The sequence below is a fragment of the Pan paniscus genome, chromosome X, assembly GCF_029289425.2.
Source record: "Pan paniscus chromosome X, NHGRI_mPanPan1-v2.0_pri, whole genome shotgun sequence".
Lineage (NCBI taxonomy): Eukaryota > Metazoa > Chordata > Mammalia > Primates > Hominidae > Pan > Pan paniscus.
Window position 1 is genome coordinate 14,750,741 of NC_073272.2, and position 23,655 is coordinate 14,774,395.

Consider the following 23,655-nt stretch of genomic DNA (forward strand, 5'->3'; position numbering starts at 1 on the left):
TGTTTAGGTAAAATACACATTCTGAGATGACTGAGTTTCATATATGACTGAATCTGAATTTGGCTCCTTCTCATCTTAGATATACAATCTTCCTCCTAAAGTATGGATTCTATGAGATCTAGCACCTAAAATTATGCCTAAAGGACTATGGGCCCACAGTTGAATACAAGGAGTTTTGGTTTATGGTCTTGGCTCTGCAAACCAACTGAATACCCTTGAATGGGTGGCTTAACCTCTCTGTGCTGAATTCCATCCTCTGCAAAATATTGATACGAATATCTAGTCCCTTTATCTGCATACGAGTACTTTAAGGATAAAATGACACAAAAGGTGAGAGAATATTTTGATGAAGTTCACTAAAACTAGATAAATATGAGTTGCATTACATAAGGAATTACTGAACACCAAAATGGAAGGTGACACCTATAAGCTGGTCTTCCCCCGCCCCTACCAGCTGTTGTCCAATTTGTTGCTTTCTCTGAGCTGGTGCCCAAACCCTTTCAGATAAGCTGCTGGTATAGATGGTGAAATTTAGATCAAGCAGAGAATATTCAGAGGTAAATGGTAAATTAAATTTCAAAAGCAGGGTTATTGGTTTATCACATTCATCGGTAGCCACGCCATCACTTCCATTTTTTTCTCAAAAAACGCTGTTGGTGGCCGGGCGCAGTGGCTCACACCTGTAATCCCAGCACTTTGGGAGGCCAAGGCGGGCAGATCACGAGGTCAGGAGATTGAGACCATCCTGGCTAACACAGGTGAAACCTCGTCTCTACTAAAAATACAAAAAAAATTAGCCGGGCGCGGTGGTGGGCGCCTGTGGTCCCAGCTACTCCAGAGGCTGAGGCAGGAGGATGGCGTGAACCTGGGAGGCGGAGCTTGCAGTTAGCCGAGATCGCGCCACTGCACTCCAGCCTGGGCGACAGAGCAAGACTCTGTCTCAAAAAACAAAACGAAACAAACAAACAAAAAAACCGCTGTTGGTGACTTTCTCTAGTTTAAGAAACCGTTCCTTTAGTTTGGGGTCCACGGACACCCAAGAGATTTTTGAAGAGAATCTAGGGAACTTAGAAGGAAAAAAATCCATCTTTATTTTCATTAACCTCTGAATGTTAGCGGTTTCTTCAAATACGCATGTAGTCAAGAAACCTCTGAAATCTTAGCAGTTCCTGTGCTTGTATCAACAAAAGAAATTACAGATATTTTTATATCTGTAAACGTTGTGTAGATATCAAACACTGATCACTATTTTGAATTTATAGTGGATATGAGACTGACTGCTAGACTGTGTTCTTTAATATATAAAGAAGCACATATATTACACATCACAATTATTAAAAACTTTTGGTAACTGTATGTAAATATAATTTTCATTTATGATCCCAGGTTTTTGTTTTAAGCATTGACATAATTCTGAGAAAGGATCTATGAGGGGGTGGGGTGGTCCCCAACCCCCTGCTGTGCAGTTAGGAACCGGGCCACACAGCAGGAAGTGAGAGGCCAGTGATCGAGCATTACCGCATGACCGCCTGAGCTATGCCTCCTGTGAGATCAAGGCGGCATTAGATTTTCATAGGATCGCCAACCCTATTTCAAACTGCACATACGAGGGATCCAGGTTGTGCTCTCCTTATGAGAAGCTAATGCCTAATGATCTCAGGTGGAACAGTTTCATCCTGAAACCAGCACCCTCCCGACCCTGTCCATGGAAAGATTGTCTTCCACGAAACCGGTCTCTGGTGCCAAAAAGGTTAGGAACCGCTGATCTATAGGACTATTGGGTCAGTTTCAATTCTCCTTCATTGGCCTTGGTACATGCAAGTCAATTCTGAGGCACAAGTAAGCTGAAAGTTGCAGCCATCCCTCAGACAGGAAAAAATAACCCGGCAGAAAGGAAGAGAACAGAACTGGTGTGTGCACCTCACAGAGGCCTAGAAAACGGTGGCAGCTGCTCCAAAACACCAGCTCCAAGGGCACCTAGGCTCAGATCGAAGCATTGCAGGTGGCAAAGAGGCTGGAGCATCCTGTGTACACACTCAGACTGATCCACCAGTGAAAGGAAGGGGTTAAAGAGGAGGAGCATGGAAAACTTACAGGAGAGCTGACAAACTTAGCTGCAAAGTCAGGATAAAACAGTCCAAGAACCCCAACAAGGAACTGCTGGAGGTGATGTCGGAGAGTTCCTCTCTCTCATAAAGATCAAAGATTTCTTGGGATTGTCTGCTGTGCACAAGCATGGCCCGGCCCTGGGTCAACAAGAATGTCCCTCAACTGGAGAGAAAATAGAGGGATGAAGAATTCCAATTCTGGCACTGGTGCCACCAGCTCTACTGGTGCCACCAGCTCTACTGGTGCCAGCAGTCTGAGAACCTTGGTCTGGTATCCGCACCTCCTCCCAGGTGCTCTGGGAATGGGTAAGGGAACTAAGATGCTGTGGCCCTTAAGCTCTGCCGGTCAAATCAACCTATGATGAAGCTCTATAGCATTGTTAAGAAGCCCATTGTTTTGTACTTTAAAATTTGTTTTCCTCTAGTTTCCTAATAAAAAGTTTTTTTTTTCCTAAATTGCCACCACTTTCTCAACTCAAGAAGAACAGGGAGTTTCCACACCTGAGAAGTGTTAATGGGCATGATCTGAGAGGGCATTATAGGCAGAGGAAGAGGCACGTGTGAAAGGGCCCATTCCTGGGTCCAGGAAAAGACAGTAGCACTGGAGGCACTCAGAGAATGAGAATCTAAAAAGGGCAGGACTGGCTTCAGAATTTGGGGGACACAGTACAAAATAGAAATGTGGGGTAAGAATTTCAAAATGGCGGCAGCAGTACATTAAGCCAAGCACGAGGGACTTCTGAGCGTAAGGCCCAGTGCAGCTGCACAGCTGTGCACCTGTGAAGCCAGTCCTGGAGAGGCCAGATCGTCAGGGTCAGCCAAGGAAGTTGATCTTGGCCTACATGGGTTTTCCCCTCAGATTTGAGCCAGTGCTCCATTACCTACACTCCATTTTCCTCACCATAAAGCTATTAACCATCTTCTGCTGATGATCTGGGAACTATATTTTATATAAAGCTTTGGCACCCACAGAAAAAACACATTAAAATATACAAACACTTGTTACTTGCTAAGCATAATTCTGCTTCACAATGGAATCAAAGGTTTGTCATTTTTAACACAGAAAGCCATTGGGAGTGTGTAATGCCTCCCCTTTCAATATGCTATTGAACCTACTAATTTTTTTAGCCATTGTAATATGAATGACTTCTTAGAAAAATATTGTAGTAAGGCCGGGCTCACGCCTGTAATCCCAGCACTTTGGGAGGCTGAGGCGGGTAGATCACGAGGTCAGGAGATCAAGACCATCCTGGCCAACACGGTGAAACCCTGTCTCTACTAAATTACAAAAAATTAGCTGGGAGTGGTGGTGTGCACCTGTAACCCCAGCTACTCAGGAGGCTGAGGCAGGGGAATCGCTTGAACCTGGGAGGCGGGGGTTGCAGTAAGCCGAGATTGCACCACTGCACTCCAGCCTGGTGACAGAGCAAGACTCCGACTCAAAAAAAAAAAAAAAAAAAAAGAAAAAGAAAAAGAAAAATATTGAAGTAGTGAAAAGCTGAGGAAAACTACTAACGTTCAGGATACAAATTCTCTTTATTGCCAGTGCCTTGGCCATGCAGGAGGAGGAAAAAGAGCAGATTGAATTTCTGTAATGAAATAATTTGAAAATTGGGGCAGGGAAAATTTTAATGTATATGACATTATTACGATATCTATGTTTAAATGTCTTCATGATGTAGGCTGGGTGCGGTGGCTCACCCCTGTAATCCTAGCACTTTGGGAGGCCGAGGTGGAAGGATTGCTTGAGCCCAGGAACTTGAGACCAGCCTGGGCAACATAGAGAGAACCTGTTTCTTAAAAAAAAAAGAAAAAGAAAAAGAGAAGAAACATCTACATGATGAAAAAGCTAGACAGCTGATTGAGACAATATAACTTTACCCTTATCTGGCGTATGGAACAAAGCCTTTAAAAGGCCTTAGGATTCTAGAGAAGAGTAGTGTTTAAATGAGGCGGCTTCTGAGCCAGCCAGTCTGAGTTCAAATCCTGCCTTTGGCTTTCGTTGTGTTTTCTTGGGGAAGTTATTTAATCCCTCTAGAATTCTCTCATCTGCAAAATGAGGAAAATAACGGTGCCACTGTCATAGGATTGTGTGAGGATTCAGGAAATACTACATGGAAAGCTCCCCAGTATATGGAAAGCACTCAGAAAGCACTTGCTGTTATTACTGCTATGGTTACAGCCATGATTGTTACTATCATTATTCTACAACCTGGCCCCTGCCTGGTTCCCAGCGTTATTTCCTGTCACTTTCTCTCATTTTACGCAAGTGCCTGCCAAGCTAAGCTACTCATTGCCCCCTGCGTTAACTGGAAGATTCTCTGCTTCCGTATTGTTCCCTGGCTGTGTGGAGGCTGAGTAACCACTTGGAGGGGATGTTGTAGAGGAAAATTCAAGCCACAGAAGGGAAACTGGGTTGAATGAGATCCCCTTTTACATTTCTTTTGGCTCTAAAGTTTCCATCGGATCAATAAAGCAAACAGGACAATTAGCAGCACGGCACTCAGCACTGAGCACAGGCGAGGGTGTTCTTTCACTCCTCTTTGCTTTCCTGCCACCCCCTGCTCGCCTTCCTCTTTGCACCATGTGGGTCCGCTCTGGGTGGGAGTCCTGGAGAAAGATACTTCAACTAAAGATAAGGCAGAGATAGGCCTCGGTGGAAAGAATTGGTAGACAGACCTGGGCATTTGATTAAGAGCAAATTGCTTAAATTCTCGGAGCCTCAATTCTTTAGTAGTAAAATGGGGATATTAGTACTCACTCCATAGGGTAAGAATGGAATCAGATATTGTTTAAAAGGGCTTATAGCTGAGGTTACAAGATATAGCTAGTCTACTAAATATCCTTTCTCTTTTCATTTTCCTGTTATTCACAGGGGGGACTTAGGCGTGTCTTTAAGGGGTTTTAGATTCCAATCAGTGGAAGGAGGGCTCTGCTGTGAGGGAGACCAGATGGAGACTGCAGGGGCCACAGGGGAACGTGGGGTGCAGGCAGGTGGGGCAGATGGTAGGAGGCCCTGAAACTCAGACAAAGGGATCTGGGCTTGAGAAAGCAAGAGCTGGGAGCTCAGCTTTGTTCCTGTTCTTCCGTTCCTCCCTCCTCTTCCTTCTTCTCTTCTTCTGGCAAGTTTTTGGCACAAAATTAAATAGGTTCAAACTAATAGAACTCATTTTCATGAATTCAGACTTCTAGCCAACTTCTCCACAGTTAGAAATAGCCACGACTCTATCCCAGGCCCGCCCTGGAAAGCAAAATAAAACTGCGTCCCCTGCCACCTTTTCCGGGTTCCACCAGACACAGGGTTGGAGGGGAACCACCCTTCAACGCAGGCAATGTTGGCACATTTTTCATTGGGCGCTGTGGCCCGTGAGATGAGGAAGGCAGGACAGGCGCAAAGTGGACTCTACTTATCTTTCACCAGAGAGCCCCAAGGCCAGAGTGCACCATACAACCCGGAGTCACCCAAGGCCTTTTTTTTTGGCGGGGGGGGTCTCACTGGGAACAATGTCTGCACCCATTGTAAGCAGTTCCTTTGCCCCTGTGTGCCTCTGTCTTTTTAATTGGGATCAAAAACTCCTACCTCAATGGTAGTTGTGCCCGGCACATACTAACAGACTTATAAATATAGCTGCCTGGGGCAGGGATGATCCTGGAACATTCTGACATCTAGAACATTAAGACTAAATGGATTTAATTATCTGGGGAGAAGAAAGCAAGGCAATTAGAGTCACAGGTTCAACACCTGAGTTCAAGTACCTCCCTCATTTAAGAAAATCAATTCATGGAAGGCTGAGGCAGAGAATGGCTTGAATCCGGGAGGTGGAGGTTGCAGTGAGCCGAGATCACACCACTGCACTCCAGCCTGGGTGACAGAGCGAGACTGTCTCAAAAAAAGAAAAGAAAAGAAAATCAATTCAATGCAGTGGGAGAACTATTATTGAGCAATTACTATCCACCAGACGCTGTGGAAAGCACAACTGCCTAGCTCCTCACACTCTTCCTGGTGATTCTCGGGTACAGACTAAGAGGATGTGGGGAGGACTTTTATATGTTCTTGGCATATAGAACAGAGTGGCTACCAGCTGAGGTAACCCAATGATGGCTCTCTAAGCCTCAGTTTTCCCATCTGGAAACTTCTTATGGAAAGGCGGTGGGAAAGAAAGGAAAAAACAAATGTAAAACTTATGTTACAATGCCTGACTCTTAGAAAATATCAACCGACAGGAGTTGTCATGTTTTATTTGCTGTAAAACTATCAAAAGATCTTCTATCAACATTTTGTAAGTGAAAATAATAATATATATTCATATATATTAATTATATAGAAATAATATATAATAATATATAAATTTCTCTATAGGAGAAATAATATCAAGACACCTAAAATTTTTAATTAATTCTAAACACTAAGACAATTATTTTATTATTTTTCCTCAACCTTCCATCCTAAATCATACGAATAATAACAATAGAAAGAGCTTACTAATTGTCATGCACTGTCCGAAGCATTTAATCCTCCCAACAACCCTGTGAGGTCGGTGTTGCAATGAACCCATTTTACAGATGAGAAAACTCCAGCACAGAAAGATTCATTCACATGGCCAGAGTCATGCAACTTTTAAGAATATTCCTTTGGTTTGCATTTCCTTGTATCTGCACCACCCTTCCCTTTCCTGTCTCTCTAGGTCTCCTGACCGGTTGGCAGGTCAGTCCCAATCAGGGGAACTCTTTTCCTTTAAGCAGTCGTCTCTCTTTCTCTTCCTCTCTGTTTCCACCTGCCCTCCATCAGTGTCTCAGCACAGTGGAAGGCTGCTTGCTACCGCACTGGAAAACTTCTCCAGACATTTCCAAGTTTGCATTCGTCCATCTCCTTTGGAGAATTGCTTCAGTGAGGCCTAACCCTTTCTGAGGAAAGGCCCTTGGGAGAAGAAGCCAGGAGAAGGTAGTGGCACTCCTTTGTCATCAGGAGACATTGGCAGGAAAGAAATGATTTTCGAGAGCCTCTGGGTGAGGGGAAATGGAATCACAGAACCTGCGGAAACGGTGTCGGTACAACGGCAGCTGCCAGCTAAACGGGCGAAAAGGCACCCTGCAAGATCTTTTCTGTGTTTCAACGATGAAGTGGACTCCCAACATGGAACAGGGGCGGGGGGACTGTTACCAGACAGGTGACATTTGGTGCATGCACGAACAGGTCCAGTGCCCCATTCGGAGGCCAGGAAGGCAGCCACCCAGCAGAGCATTAACTAGGGGACCAGACGGTCACCTGCCCCTGCTCACACCCACCTCCTTCCTCCCCAGGAAAAAGGAAGTCAAGTAGATGGAGAAACGGGGAAGTCCAAGCTGCTGGCAGTGGCATTCAAGGGTCTATATATAAGGTTGACTCTAATCCCCAGCGAGACAAAAGCCTGTGCCATAAAAATGATTAGCAAGGGGTTTCTAAAAACATTTCCCCAGGCCACGGAAAAGGAGAAGGAATATTTTGCACACTGCCTTGTCTCTTAGAAATAATCACAGCTAGGCCTCTTTATAACCGGCGAGTCTTTTTCCTTTCACACGCCATTTGCAGGCGCGTGGCATGGTATTTGTAACTAATTTTCAGTAGCAAGTGGGTCACTGGTATTCACAGAGTCAGGTGCCATTTTGAAAACTGCTTCCCTCTACCCGAATCTCTTATATTTCCAGATGCAGATGCACTTCAGTGATGTCCTAGTGCTGGAAACGCTCCCTTGAAAATATAATTTGATTTTTGAATTTCACCTTAAGACATTAGAGATAATGTAACTGTAGTCTTTGGAATTCAACGCAGGCCTCCTTAGCCATCACTTTTATAATTTATGAAAATAAGGAAGAGGAAGGTAAAGAACTTCCTCATTGTCCGGCAGTAAAGTCAATGGCAGAGCTTGAGCTTGACTTATTTTGCTAAGAGGGAGGTGTTTTACCCTATAAACTCCAAATTACCTTACACCCAGCAAATACTACTGTTGACTCGAGTGCTCACAAAAATTATGCTGATGAAACAATATGGATGTTTCAGTGATGAAACTTTCTCTTTTAAAATCACTTAAGGGTGCTTTACGTCCCACCCAAGGCAAGAGGAACGCCAGCGAGGAAGACAAAGAGGCCCGGGGTGGGGCGCATGCCCGCCACTGGTCTGAAAGCTGAGTCACAGGAATCGTACCCCTGCAGCGGGCCAGGCCCTCCAGGGAGGGACACCGCGCCCTTGTGTGGAGATGTCCACAGTAGACAAAGGCAGTTTCGAAGTAAAAGAATGCCTGTCACCCCAGGTGCCACCCCGACCCTTAGTTATTATGCACTGGTCCCCAAGAGCAATTTTTGCGCTGCTGTTGCAAAAATTCATCGTAATGAAATAAACGTAAAAGGGGAAAATGTGTTATGAAGTGTTGGAGGGTGCTTTGCTCATTTTTTCGCCATCGTTGTGGTTAGGGTGCATGCACTAGTGGACCCCGGGTGGGGGTGGGGCTCCCCAAAAGCCCGGCAGGCCTCCGGATGCCGTTCCGAGACGCGGCGCGAAGGAGTTAAGCGGGCCGGCGGGTGACATCACCTCATTTACATAGGAGCGCCCATAAAGCTGCGCCCGCCGCACCCCGCCCGACAACTCGGTGGTGGCCACTGCGCAGACCAGACTTCGCTCGTACTCGCGCGCCTCGCTCCGGTGAGCCCCAGGGCCCCTGCCTCCTTCCTCCTCTGCTGTCCTGCCTCCGTCCCCGCCCTTTCATCATCCGCGTCCCTGTGAAGGCATTCCCTAAATCCGAGCCCGAGTGGTTCTCCCCGGGAAGGCTGCTTTGGGGAGCTGGGGGGATGCGAAACACCCTAGATACTGGATAATGGGGTGGGGAAATCGATGATTTAAGAACAAAACCGAAAAACTGGCGTTTTGCCGTGCCGCTCGGAGGGGACATTAAAAAATTTCTTAGTGTTTGCCCGCAAAGGTATTGTGCGTTGCCTTGGAGGCTGAGATATGGGGGAACAGACAAGTCCTTTGTTCTGAGGTTCATCTTCCGAGCCCCGAGCCTCCTCCCAGCCTCGGACGGCTGCGCGGGCTGCATCTGTGCAGCCTGGCGGCGGCGGGGCTGTGCTATGACATTTTTACAGTCCTTCTTGCAGAGACATGTGTGCCAGGGATGCCGAATTGCCGGGAGAGCAGGCAAGACCGGCTTCGGGGCGCGCGGCGGCCGCTTTGTGTGCGGGGCTGCATTGTGGCGCGGGCGAGGAAGCCGGTAGGGCGGTGGTCGGAAGCTCCAGCCGCGGCCGCCGCCTTTGTGAGAGGACTAGAAAGCCGGATCCGGCCCGCATCCTTGCGGAGAGGCTGCGGCTAGGAAATGGAAACGCTTTTGCTACCTGGGCTCCATTTTAGGAATTCTTGCCGATTTTTCCCACTTGAATTCGGAAGTGGCTTTCCTTCTCTCTCCTTGTCCTAGCCAGCCTTTAATTTTAAACGCTGTAATTAACAATTCGCAGTGGTCAATTTCCTTTATTCTGCAAGATTCGGCTTTGAGAGGCATCCGCCCTCTTTGGTCCACAGCGTTTTGAAATATGGGGAGGAGGGGCGCGGGGGGTGTCGCCTCTTTTTCTGTAGAAAGAGGAAGCTCGTGAGCGCGAACGGCAGCAGTAGGAGGGCGAGAAGGGTTTTTTTCAGGCTGCGGGTCGGAGGGCAGAAGCGCAGTTCCCAGCCCAGAGACAGTGGGGCGGGTGGCTCTTCCTCACGCTCGCTCTTGGCTTGCTCCCTGCAGCTTTTCCTCCGCAACCATGTCTGACAAACCCGATATGGCTGAGATCGAGAAATTCGATAAGTCGAAACTGAAGAAGACAGAGACGCAAGAGAAAAATCCACTGCCTTCCAAAGAAAGTGAGCTCCGACCCACCCCCATCTTTAGAAAGGCTGGGTGGGAGCGGCCGGTGGGAGGGCGGGAGGGCGGGAGGCTGGGAGCGGCCGCGGGAAGAATTCGGGAGGGGGGGAGTGCGGGGGAAGAGCCGACAGTTGATGAATGTGGCTTGCAAAGGTTAATTAAAAATGGTTTTGCAGCCAACAAACACGGGGCTTTAGTAATTTAGTAATGAAATATTTAATATGCCATATTAATATACAAACATATTTATCCATTAAAATGTATTTCTATTTAGTATATTCAATATACATATCTTATTCCATTGTGGAATACCGTGTAGAATGTTTATGATTTGAAAAGATGCTTTAAATGAAAGCCCTTTAGTCTGTACTGAATCCTTTAATCATCTCCATCTTTTTTTTTTTTTTTTTCTGGTTACAGCAATTGAACAGGAGAAGCAAGCAGGCGAATCGTAATGAGGCGTGCGCCGCCAATATGCACTGTACATTCCACAAGCATTGCCTTCTTATTTTACTTCTTTTAGCTGTTTAACTTTGTAAGATGCAAAGAGGTTGGATCAAGTTTAAATGACTGTGCTGCCCCTTTCACATCAAAGAACTACTGACAACGAAGGCCGCGCCTGCCTTTCCCATCTGTCTATCTGGCTGGCAGGGAAGGAAAGAACTTGCATGTTGGTGAAGGAAGAAGTGGGGTGGAAGAAGTGGGGTTGGGACGACAGTGAAATCTAGAGTAAAACCAAGCTGGCCCAAGGTGTCCTGCAGGCTGTAATGCAGTTTAATCAGAGTGCCATTTTTTTTTTGTTCAAATGATTTTAATTATTGGAATGCACAATTTTTTTAATATGCAAATAAAAAGTTTAAAAACTTAGCTGGTGTGTCTGTTTGGTTTCTGGAAGGATCGCGGATGAAACCTTTGCAAAGAGGCCTACCTCTTGGTCCACTGGGGAGGGACAAGCATCTGTTGACTGGATAAATTCCCTTATGGCATAGAAATGGGTTTCACCCAGGTATGCAAAATACCTTGTCTATACTAGGAGATCATTTTCTCAGGCTGATTGAATTCCTAGTATGAATTGTGTGAGAGCTTTAATAAAAATATATTTGCAGTTCTTACGGGTTTTGATAAGCTGACATATTGCACGTGCTCAAGAAAATGAAGGTGATAATTTACAGCACAGTATCTTATTTCAGGGTATCAAATTGAACTTGGTTATTTAACCAAGTGCTAGCATTAACATAGATGAGTAAAAATTACATTTTTAGCAGCTGCGTTAAGAAGGAATTTAGGACTTGAGCTTACTCATTTTCTAATGGCCGGTTTCTAATTAGAGTTCAATATTTACAATTGCTTTAATGAATACAGTTATGATTAGTGAACATGATTTTAAATTTATTGGGTCCTCTTCATTTGAATAATCTTTGGATTTAAAAGATACTTATTTGATCTTTTGGGTTTAAAGGACACTAGCAGGACACAGGTGAGATTTGTACTAAGTTTAAATCCAGCGGGAATTAATTGACTCACATTTAGGTCTTTGAGTCCTTGATAACTTCTCAATCATCGGAAGTAGTTATTTTCACTGATGGGTAAAAGCGAAGTCCTTGGTGCGGGAAGACGGAAACAACATCAATTTTTTGAGTTAAAAAAGATTTGCCATTCTATAAGGTCCTTAATGGATTCCTCGGTTCTGTAGGGAAGGGTGGAGACTTTTTTTTAATAAGCACCAGTTTTATTAAGCTGAAACAACAGCATTTAAGAAGGCTCTTAGTTCACTGAATGTTCTGCAAAGCTAAATTTTACAACGCAAATGTCCAAGAAGTTAAACATTTTTCTCTCAAAACCGATTTATGAAAATACCCTTTTTGAAGCGGAGGGGTAGGGAAAATTGTTGATCACTATTAAATTGGTTGCTTTCATTTCCTTTGCTCAACGCTTATTTTGAGAAATGCACAGGAAACCATTTACCTGTGGTTTAGACAATCAAGTAGACCATCAGGCTAGAAGCCTTGCTCTGCGTTGCAAGGGAAGGGGTGTGTACCGGCTGCTGCAGAGGCTGCTACAAAACCTGAAGCGCCACAGCCCGCTTAGCTCCGTGAAGAGAGGAGTAAGCACAAAGGTTCTGGAGCCATCTCAAGATGGAGACGGGCCTGGAGCCCTGTAGTTTTCTTGCCTATAGGGAAGGGTGTGGGCACAGTGCAAATGCCCAAGGCACAAAGAGAAACCATTCCCACGTGGGCTTTTGCTGTGTGCCTTTTTCAAACAATGCAAAGACGAAAGAAGATTTTAAGAAATTAACACAGCTCCAGTGTTCCTCAGTTGAAGAAGGAACATTTAGGAAAAGGGATAATTCATGGAATAAAAGGCCTTTCTCCCCTAGAGGGACAAAGCTAAAACATAGCACAGAAAAAAAAAGTAAAAAATCTGGTAATGATTGAATTCAGGCTGCTTGACGTGTGGAATGGGGACATTCAGAAGCTTCTGCCCATATCACACTCTGTACACTTAACTGCTGCACACGGGGATGGGAGAGAATTTATTTTTTTTATTTTGATGGGGGTTTCTTTGTTTTTCCCAAGAGAGATTCTTCCCAGAAGGGCTGGGGGTATTTATGAGTCAGTGTGGGGATATATGTTCCTGCTATGTAGGACTTGGGAGTCGACAGTATTTTTCACAGATACAAAGGGGACATTAGGTTTACCCTTAGAATGAGAGAACGTTGGGATTGAAGGAGACCCTATGACTGTTTCTCTTCCCCCCAGGACAAAACAGGCCAAGGTAGCTTAAGTAAGCCCCGAAGGTCACACAGTTTAGTCTGGGATTTCTGCAAATTTTGAATTGATCAAGACGAATAAAGCAAAAATAAAGGAAATAAAAGAGACTCACTAAAGGACCTTTGAGATTGAGCTGGCTTCATTTTGAAATCTCGCAAATTTGTCAACCATCACAGCCACATTTCCAGCCTTCCAGTGGTTGGAATTTTAAAGCTATTTTATTCTTTCAGGAGAACAACACAGCTTTTGGGCTGTGTATGCAAAGATTGAGTGTGTATGGGGGGGGAGGGGGGTTCAAAATCTTAACAAACTTTGAGTCTCTCGGCTGTGTAAGAGACCCATTATAGTCAGAATCAGGTATTGTCTCCTTTAAATGCACAAGGAAGGTCTGTTTATTTTCCCCCAAAGAAGCATCTAATTCCTCAAGAGACAAAAAGAAAATATTTTTGCATTTTTTTTTCTAAACATATGGGGTCAATTTTGTGCTAACTAGAAAGAACAGAGCATTTTGGAGACAATATTACAGACAAAAAGTAAAAATAAAAAATCTTGAGTCTTTCTTTGTTCAAGAATGTAAACTTAAAACATTGTTTAAAAACGTTGAAAGCACTCAATGCTTCATTTACCCTAGTAGCCTTCACTAGCCTAGCAAGAAAATAAGAAAAAAATACCCTCCGCACTCCACACTCCCCAAATCCTTTCTTTTAGATTACACTTTCAAGAGTGGCTTACACTGCAATCTAAGAGAATCAAACACACCAATTTGGGACTCAACTAGGTTTTCTCTGCATGTAATGAGAAGGGGTGAAATTACAAATGTAAGGCAGAGATGTACAACAAAGCAAGCTAGGAAGAAAATATGTTTCTAAGACCTGTATTTACCTAGTTTATATTTTCCTTGGACACTTGCATAGCATTTTATTTCTGTAATCACATTGTCGTGCTAATACCATCTTTGCCCCTGGCTTCTGAGACTTTTGTAGGCAGGGCTGGTGCATGCTACATTCACTGTGTGCATACACCATGCACTCTTCCTTCTGTGCCTCAAAGCACACTTCTCCCCTTACTTGATGGAGACTTCATTTTTTTTTTATTTTTATTTTTTTTGAGATGGGGTCTGTCTCTGTCACAGGCAGGAGGGCAGTGGCGCAATCTCGGCTCACTGCAACCTCCGCCTCCCAGGCTCAAGGGATCCTCCCACCTCAGCCTTCCGAGTAGCTGGGACCACAGGCATGCGCCACCATGCCTGGCTAATTATTTTTTTTATTTTTTATTTCGCCATGTTGCCCAGGCTCGTCTCAAACTCCCGAGCTCAAGCAATCCAACTGCCTCAGCCTCCCAAAGAGCTGGGGTTACAGGTGTGAGCGACCACGCCCAGTCGAGACTTCATTTAACATGCTGGTTTGGGGGTCCCTTTGAACATGTGAATGTCATGTTAGACATCACAATTTTAAATATGTTTTTAACAAATATCTTTAAAGAGCTTTGAACAGCAATTTGCCTGACTTTGGTTGTGCTGAGTTTTTTGTTTTTGTTTTTTTTTTTTTGAGATGGAGTCTCACTCTGTCGCCAGGCTGGAGTGCAGTGGCACAATCTCGGCTCACTGCAACCTCCACCTCCTGGGTTCAAGCAATTCTCCTGCCTCAGCCTCCCAAGTAGCTGGGACTACAGACGCATGCTGCCATGCTGGGCTAATTTTTTTTTTTTTTCTGTATTTTAACAGAGACGGGGTTTCACCATGTTGCCTAGGCTGGTCTCGAACTCCTGAGCTCAGGCAATCCGCCCGCCTCGGCCTCCCAAAGTGCTAGCTAGGATTACAGGCTTGAGCCAACGCGTCCGGCCGGCTGTGCTGATTTGAATCAATACTTATAGCCAACTCCATATTATGAAGCCAGAGCACTGGATCATTAGTTCACTCCACCAGTTCATGCCAGGTAATTCATTTGCCACAGAGACACGGTTGTAAATAAGATGTAGTCCCTACCCTCCTGTGCCCTCCATTAGTTAAATGCATTTTTCATCTGATTCCAAGTGGAAAATACTAAGAAATTATTCTTTTCCATTTTTAGGGTACATGATGAGTCTAAGGGCTTTGGATTTCTAAATGAGGTTTAATACCTATTCTTTGCTTTACAGTGGCCATTTTTCCAAATGTATCTAGAATGATTAATTCAAATCCCTCCAAAAGTTCAATGGTGAGTGAATTTTGAAGGAAACTGATTCTTCACCTTGCAATCAAATATTCTATTAGCATAGAAAGATTGGGCATGATAACTCTTGCCTGTTATTTTTTGAGAATCCTTTCTGAGGAATGCCCAAGGTCTAAAAATGGACTGAATGAATAGCGTTTTGTTGTTGTTGTTGTTTTTCTGGGCAGGGTCTTGCTCTATTGCCCAGGCTGGAGTGCAGTGGCCCTATTATAGCTGCACTATAGCCTCAAACTCCTGGGCTCAAGTGATCCTCCCACCTCAGCCTCCTGCGTAGCTAGGACTACAGGCATGTGCCACCAGCCCTGGCTAATTTTAAAAAAAAATTTTTTTTTTTCTTTTTGTAGAGACAGAGTTTTGTTATGTTGTTCAGGCTGGTCTCAAGCTCATGGCCTCAAGTGATCCCCCTGCCTCCACCTCCCAAAGTGCTGGGATTACAGGTGTGAGCCACCACACCCAACCTGGATAGATAGCATTTTAAAATCTATCTTTTGCTAGGATTTTGTGGCTTAGATGTTGAATCTCCAGAGAAACACTTCTTACTGCTAAATCCTTCCCCTTCCTCTGTTTGCCTTCTCTTTCCAATTCAACTGTATGATTACTGGGGGCTGAAATGGTTGCTCAAATTTTGAAATCCCTCAGAGAACCAAGCAACATGATGACCACGTGTATCCATAAGCACAGCACCTGGCTGGCTGAGGGCTGGTCACATTTGTTTAGTAGGATTCCACAGTTTGGAACTTCAATGGAGGGGGACAATAATCTATTCAAAGCAGTTGGAGCTATTCCTGTCACGTTATTGTCAAACCACAGGAAATTATGCCTTTCCTCATTACCACATTGAGCGCTGTAAGTGGCTGATACCTTTGACCACACAGAGACTTTGTGATAGCATTTTCTTAATCTAGAAACAAAAATATTTCAAAAGATTAAAAAATATATATGGAATGCCACATGGTTGTTTCTACTTAAAATGACTTGCTTACTTGGAGGGTAGAGTCATTCTTTTTTTTTTTGAGGCAGGGTCTCACTCTGTCACCCAGGCTGTAGTGTAAGTGCAGTGGCACGATCATGGCTCATTGCAGCCTCGACCTCCCAGGCTCAAGCAATCCTCCCACCTCAGCCTCCTGAGTAGCTGGGACCACAGGTGTGTACCACCATGCCTGGCTAATTAGAAAGAGTCATTCTTTACTCAACAAACGTTTACTGAGCACCTAGTGTCTGCCTGGCTCTTTCCAAGTTGCTGGAATAGGAAGTTGAATAAGGCCCGGGCCTACTCTTGGTCTATGGGAGAAGAAAACCTGTGCGAATGAACAGCCGTATCCGGCCTGAGCCAGATATCCATTCATTTATCCAACTACGATTCACCCAGCTTCTGTTTTTGCCAGGTAAGACACTGAGCCAGGAGATAGCCTGGAACCAGATTGTGAAGGGCCCCTGAGCCAGGCTAAGGAGTTTGAAAATTACCCTTAGGTAATTGGGAGATATTAGAAGTAAAATCATTTCATCCACATGAGGCAGTCTGTAGACCCTTCTTGTTTAGAAATGTAGCTATAGGGAAGGAGGGCGAAGAAGAGACTGTCCATACTTGTCACTGAAAAAGCATATTGACATCATCAGTGTTGCAGCAACCTCATACAAGAAGGTGCTAAATCTTACTTTTATTGGTATTTCTTGGTCCACATTTCGAAAAGATGGGCTTGTAACACCTCTATATTATGAACACTTCATGGTCATTTGGTACCAACTTTTATACTGGAGCGGAAAGAAGTTTAATCAATTTGAAATGGTTAAAATTACATTTTTGTGTGGAGATCTCTGAGGTTTGCAGTGCCTTGTACTAGGGTTTGTACATTAAAAGCTGGTCTTCAATCATGTATTATGTTCCTGGGGCAGCTGTAATCAATCCCTACAAACTTGGGGGCTGAAAACAACAGAAATATATGCTCTCATGTTTTGGAAGCCAGCAGCCCGATATCAAGGTGTCGGCAGAGCCGGATTCCCTCCAAAGGCTCAAGGAGAGAATCCTTCCTTGCATCTTTCAGCTTCCGGTGGCTCCAGGTATTCCTTGGTTTGTGACTGCATCACTTCAATGTCCACTTCCATTTTCACGTGGCCTTCTCTGCGTCTGTGTCTTCTCCTCGTCTTTCTCTTATAGGGGCACTTCTCATTGGATTTAGGGCCCACCTGGGTCATCCAGGATGATCTCATCTCAAGATCCTTAATTACATCTGCAAAAAAACTCTTTCCCAAGTAAGTTATCATTCACAGGTTCCAGGGATTTGATAGGGACAGATCTTTGGTGGGGGGAGGGCTGCTATTTAACCCACTATAAATCGTCATTAGTGGGTTGTCTAGTAGAGGCACTGTAGTGCGATGGTTGAAATGATCAGTCAGTCAGCACTGTGGGCAGGGACATTTTACCGAATGAGTGGGTCTGTGGAAGGAGAGAGGATAACTGAAGATTTTCGACATTAATCAGAACATTATCCAGTGATTTAAGGACCAATATGGAAAAACTTATAGGACCCATAAGTGGGTGAAGAGAAAGGGGTATGGAAGGAAGGAAAATGAAAGGTTTGTAATTGGTTATTTGTTTCCTGTGATTACAGGGATGAATGACACAGGTGGTCATGGCAGAAAACAGTTGTGCTTCCTCAAGAGCAGTGAAAAATACCATGTGGGAAAAGAAGTGCATATACTACCCTAAGTAATTAGAGAGGTCAGTCACAAAATTTAAAAGAAAAGAAAGTAAAAAAGAATATAATCTGAATGGGTTTTTTTTGAAGAAAGGATAGTAATTATATAACCCTGAATTTGTCATTTCAAACATTATTGGTAACTTGAGCTAGGAAGGTGAGAGCACCGTGAGTTCATATATGCAAATGTAAATTCTCAAAGCCATATGTGCATGCCTAAGGCATTCCTCTAAGGTTCCACTGACTTTCTCTGTATAAGCTCCGTGTTATAACAGGTGTATAAATATACATGCAACATGCATCGAGAACAAACATATTGGCATCTAACGTTTGGAACCTTCCGCCTATCAGGGCTTCTTTTCTGAAATAAGTCATGAAGTTTCCCAACAGGAGAGATGGATACCAAAAACAAAATCCATTTAAGTCCTCAACCCATTCAAATAATAAATCCTTCAGATTAGAAAGAGGTGAGGTCAATTGAATCTAACATAGACATTAAGAACTATCTGCCCCAAAGAAGGCTACTCCACACTTTTGACCATATTCCTTTGAAACAGGGAGGATTCATGTTCTCTCTCCTCTCCTGGAAGCTGACAGATACCCATGTATGATGTTGACATTTATGTATGTCTAGAATGCCTAAGGCATTTGGCTTGGCCAAGGCCGGTTGTGACTTGGCCCCCTGCCACCATTCTTTGTACCACAGGTGTTTCCAAGTAGGATCTCATTCGAGTTGGGAGGGTGAGTTAGGGCTTTAGACCACAGGAGCAGCTGAGGGAAAACTGTAAGGGGCCAGGCTTAGCCAAGAAAAGAAGGCTGAGAAAGATCCAAACCAGACAGCTGGCTACCATTCTAACCTCTATCCCCACCCCAGCGCTACCACACTTCAGGCCACACCCTACCCAGAGTGTGGTTTTCAAACCACAGGCTGTGTCGTAGGAAATCAATTTATTGATTCTTGCCAGCATTGAAAACAAAAATTAAAAAAAAAAAAAGACAAAATAAATCACTAAAAAGAAATCAAGCAAGAATTTTCAGAACTCCCCAGCATGGTAAGGGTAACTATTGTTTATCAAACTTCTGTTTGAGTTATTTATGAGGGAGAGAGATGACTGATCTGTGATGTACAATGTTTCTTTCAGTGTGAGTCAGACTCACACTTGTCAAGACTTCCATCCCCCAGCCTCCTGCCTGCTTATGGCCTCAATTCCTTTCTTTTCTCTGTCTAGCTTCGACTCCTAATCACTCACTTCAGATTGATTTTAAACCCTTTCCTCCCCATGTCCAGCTGAAGTCTTCCTTCATGCCCCAGTCCTGAATCCACTCCAAGAACCTGTTTGCCATTTTTTCACCCAGGCTCCTAAGTACTAACAGATAAAATATACACTTTGCCATGCTGTCACCTCAAAATTTGTCACTTGTTCCTGGTCAACTTCCTATTAGCTGTGCCACCTTCAGAAACTTCGTAACTTCTATGAGCTTCATTCTTCTCACCTGCCTAATGTGGAAGGGGATGGCCATGACACATGGGGTTGCTGTGAGAGTTGAAGGAAATATGTACATTGTAGGTGCTCAGTATATGGTCTCCTTTATTATTACAACAGCCTCTTAGTTCACAAATCAATGCACTATAATTACATGAAATACTTCTTGACCTCTTTGTAGCCTTGTGTGTGTGTGTATGTGTGTGTGTGTGTGTGTGTGTGTGTGTGTGACAGGGTCTCACTCTGTCACTGAGGCTGGAGTGCAGTGGTGCAATCTTGGTTCATTGCAGCCTCTCCAACTCCCAGGCTCAGATGATCCTCCTGCCTCAGCCTCCCAAGTAGCTGGGACTACAGTTACATGCCACCATACCCCAGCTAATTTTTTCTCTGGGTAGCTGTGATGGTTAATACTGAGTGTCAACTTGATTGGATTGAAGGATGCAAAGTATTGATCCTGGGTGTGTCTGTGAGGGTGTTGCCAAAAAAGATTAACATTTGAGTCAGTGGGCTGGGAAAGGCAGACCCACCCTTAATCTGGGTGGGCACCTTTAATCAGCTGCCAGCATGGCTAGAATATAAAGCAGGCAGAAAAACATGAGAAGACTAGACTGGCCTAGCCTCCCAGCCTACATCTTTCTTCCGTGCTGGATGCTTCCTGCCCTCGAACATCAGACTCCAGGTTCTTCAGTTTTGGGACTCGGACTGGCTTTCCTTGCTCCTCAGCTTGCAGATGGCCTACTGTGGGACATTGTGATTATGTGAGTTAATAATAAACTCAGTTCTGTCCCTCTAGAGAACCCTGACTAATAAAGTAGCTTTTGACAATGCTGACCACACTCTACTTTCTGAAACCCTCTCCTCTCTCACCATTTTTAGTCTCTGGCTTCTCTATTCCACCAACATCTCTGATTGCCTTTTCTCTCTTACCCCGTAAGTGTTGTTGCTCCCTGGTTTGAATCTTTTGCTTACCTCTTTTGGTGTCTGACTTCACTCTACAGACTAGAGGTTAGGTCTTTAGTTTCTAGATTTCTTTTGAGTTCTGAGCTTCACCTCGTCTTATCTCTGCAAACAGAAACCCCAGATAGCTGCTCATTCCTGCTCCAACTCTTGCTTCTGTTTCAGGGCCCAGTGTCTCAGCATAGACTTAGAACATGGTGCTACTTTCTTCCTCTCCCAAGAAGTCATGTGAGTCACTGTGTTAACTTTAAAGAAAAATCGTAATTTCAAATTTACAGAAGAGTTGCAAGAATAGTTAAAAGAATTCCCTATATCCTTTACTCAGATTCACTAATTGTTAACATTTTACCACATTTACTTTCTCTCTCACCTCTTTTTTTTCTGAACCATTTTCTGAACCCTTTGAAGGTCCCTCAGCTTATATTTCCTAAGAACAAGAATATTATCTTACATAACCACAGTGCAATGATTAAATTCAGGAATTTTAACATCAATGCTGTGATATTGTTATCTAACATAAAGTCCATATTTAAATGTTGCCAGTTGCTCCATTGTCCTTTACAGCCCTTTTCTTCCTCCTCATCTGGGATCCAATCCAGGATCATGCATCACATTGAGCTGTCATGTCTCTTTAACCAGGAACAATTCCTCAGCTGCTCTTTTTCTTTCAAGACAGTCACATTTTTTAAGAATATGAACCAACTGGTTTGTAGAATTTCTATCATTTTGGGTTTGCCTGTTGTTTTTTTCATGATTAGAGTCAGATAATTTGGGGTAGGAAAACCGATAAAGGATGTTGTGTCCTTCCTGGTGCCTCACATCAGGACGCACGTGATGCCGATTTGTCCCATTCATTGATAACTTGGATCACTTGTCTAGATGGTTGCCACCAGATTTCTGCATTGTAAGGCTATCATTTTTCCCACTGTAATTAGTAAGTAACCTGGGGGAAGATAGTTGGAGGCTCAGGCTCAAGTCTCCTGTTCTTCCTCAAACTTCCACCAAGTAGTTTTGGCACTTATTGATGATTCCTGCCTGAATTGATTTTTTCTATGACGTCAGCAAAAACGGTGAATTTATGACACTATCATTTCTTTCTTTTTTTTTTTTTTTTGAGACGGAGTTTCACTTTGTCACCCAGGCTGGAGTGCAATGGTGTGATCTCGGCTCACTGCAACCTCCGCCCCTCAGGTTCAAGCAATTATCCTGCCTCAGCCTCCTAGGTAGCTGGGACTACAGGTGTGTGCCACCACGCCCTGCTAATTTTTGTAGTTTTATTAGAGATGGGGTTTCACCATGTTGGCCAGGCTGATCTTGAACCCCTGACCTCAGGTGATCCGCCTGCATTGGCTTCCCAAAGTGCTGGGATTATAGGCATGAACTACTGCGCCTGGCCCCTATCATTTCTTCTAATGTGACTTACCATTTTCTTATGTTCTAACCTGTATGTATAAACCAACAAAAATGCAATTTCAAAATTTATATGCTAACAATAATAAAAATAACAGTAGCTTCTATATGTTGGCCCATGGGCTTGTCCTGCCTGACTAGACACAACATTATAGAGGTGCAATGTTGCAAGGAACATTTTCAAAGACTTTGAAAATGTGGCTGATGCAAGCTTGTGCTGTCATTTCAGTCTTTAAGAGTCGGCTTAGGGCTTGTTTGCAACTGACATCCTCGTGTGTTATGGCTGTGATTTTAAAAGAGAATAGAGATACATGTATGTAAACCACATTCATGTTCAGTTCATACTAGATATTTAACATTAATTTTGATTGACCAAAAATATTATTCAGTTCTCATAATCTGGCAGAGAAATGTCTGTCATTAGTTCTGTGGGGCTACAACAAAGGCTTGAGGTGTCGAGGAATCAGGCAGAGGCAAATCCTTTTCAGGTTCCTGCTAGATAACAGATGTTTGCATTATAAAGGAAAACTAAACACAACTGGAATAATTGGGCGCGGCATTCAGAACTGTCACTTCTGCAAGTGCACCATAGGAAGAAGGCCTCTGCTCTTCCTCTGAGAATCAAGAGGTGGTCTCAAAATTGCAAGCTTGGCCAAGCGTGGTGGCTCACACTTGTAATCCCAGCACTTTGGGAGGCTGAGGCAGACAGATCACCTGAGGTCAGGAGTTCGAGACCAGCCTGAGCAATATGGGGAAACCCTGTCTCTACTAAAAATACAAAATTAGCCGGGCATGGTGGTGCACAACTGTAATCCCAAGTACTCGGGAAGCTGAGGGAGGAGAATCGCTTGAACCTGGGAGTTGGAGGTTGCAGTGAGCCGAGGTTGCAGCATTGCACTCCAGCCTGGGCAAAAAGAGTGAAACTCCATCTAAAAAAAAAAAAAAAATTGCGAGATTGATTTTGGTCAGGTGCCTACGTTTCCGTAAGCCTTAAACAAACATCGCCCATTCTACTGGTCAAACACACCTTCCTAACACTAGCGTGAGAGGAATGAAAAGGTAGAGCGCTTCAAGGGTGTCTGGCCCTCTTCCATTTTCTACCTGGAAAAAATATCTTCATCCACGTACTGCTGTTTGCTTATAACAATTGTGCCCTGTATTATCTGAGTCTCGAGGCCAGTGCTAACACACCTGCATACCTGAACAATGACTCACCCCTAAAGTCATTTTCAAGACACCCTGACCATGAGTTTGTTATGGAAATAAAGAAAAAGTTTATGATTTCAGTGAGACTTGTCCTCCAAAGAGGCAGAGTCCTCAATATGTAATAATAATTAATAGAAATTTCTCTTGTGTTTTTTTAGGGTGGAGCAGCAGATGATCTTTTTAAAGTGTTTTTAATTGTTAAACTTTTTGGAACACATCCATTTATGTGGTTCAAATATCAAAAGAATATGAAAAATACATTCCCATTCGACGGATTGCCCTCACTCTCTTGGGATAATGCTTTTTATTAGTTTCTTGTTTAACCTCCGATATATATGCAAAAACAAATATATAGTTGTAATGTCCCCTCCTCTTACACAGTTGGTATTATAAATCATCTTCCTAATATAATATTCTTAAACTTAACATTGTTATTACAAGAATAATGCATATTTATTTATTTCAAATAAATCAAACAGTATAGAATGGACTGAAAGAGAAAGGGAAAGTTCCTCTAACTTTCAACTCATTTTCCAGAGATAGCTACTGTGAACAGTTTTATGTGAATCATTCCAGATGTTTTCTAATAATAGTGTTAGTGGCAAGAGCTGCTTGTGAAAGTTTTTGGAAAATTGAGAGCCGGTTGTTAAACGAAGTCACTATTAAATGATATAAACTTACAATAAAATAAATTATATGAAAAGTAAAGGTAATAAATGCTTAAAATGCATCACCGCCTAATTATTTTACACATTTTACTATTACTATGCTCTTAGGGTTACTTACATCTACTATATCTGTATGGTGGAAATACTATAAAATGCTGGCTGCAGGCATCTCTTCCCAACTCCTCTTGATGACTTTACACCTCTACTGATGCTATGGTTTAAATGTTTGTCCCCTCTAAAACTCATGTTGAAACTTAATCCCCAATGTGGCAGA

The 23,655-nt window shown here is 43.6% G+C and overlaps 1 protein-coding gene across 1 annotated transcript; it reads left to right on the forward strand.

Moving 5' to 3' along the window:
• Positions 1–8,670: 8,670 nt before the first annotated feature.
• On the forward strand, positions 8,671–10,846 carry TMSB4X (thymosin beta 4 X-linked). Its single transcript, XM_034949911.3, has 3 exons — positions 8,671–8,784; positions 9,863–9,978; positions 10,400–10,846. The coding sequence occupies exons 2-3, from the start codon at positions 9,879–9,881 to the stop codon at positions 10,432–10,434; spliced, it is 135 nt and encodes a 44-aa protein (XP_034805802.1). The 5' UTR covers positions 8,671–8,784; positions 9,863–9,878; the 3' UTR covers positions 10,435–10,846.
• Positions 10,847–23,655: the final 12,809 nt, after the last annotated feature.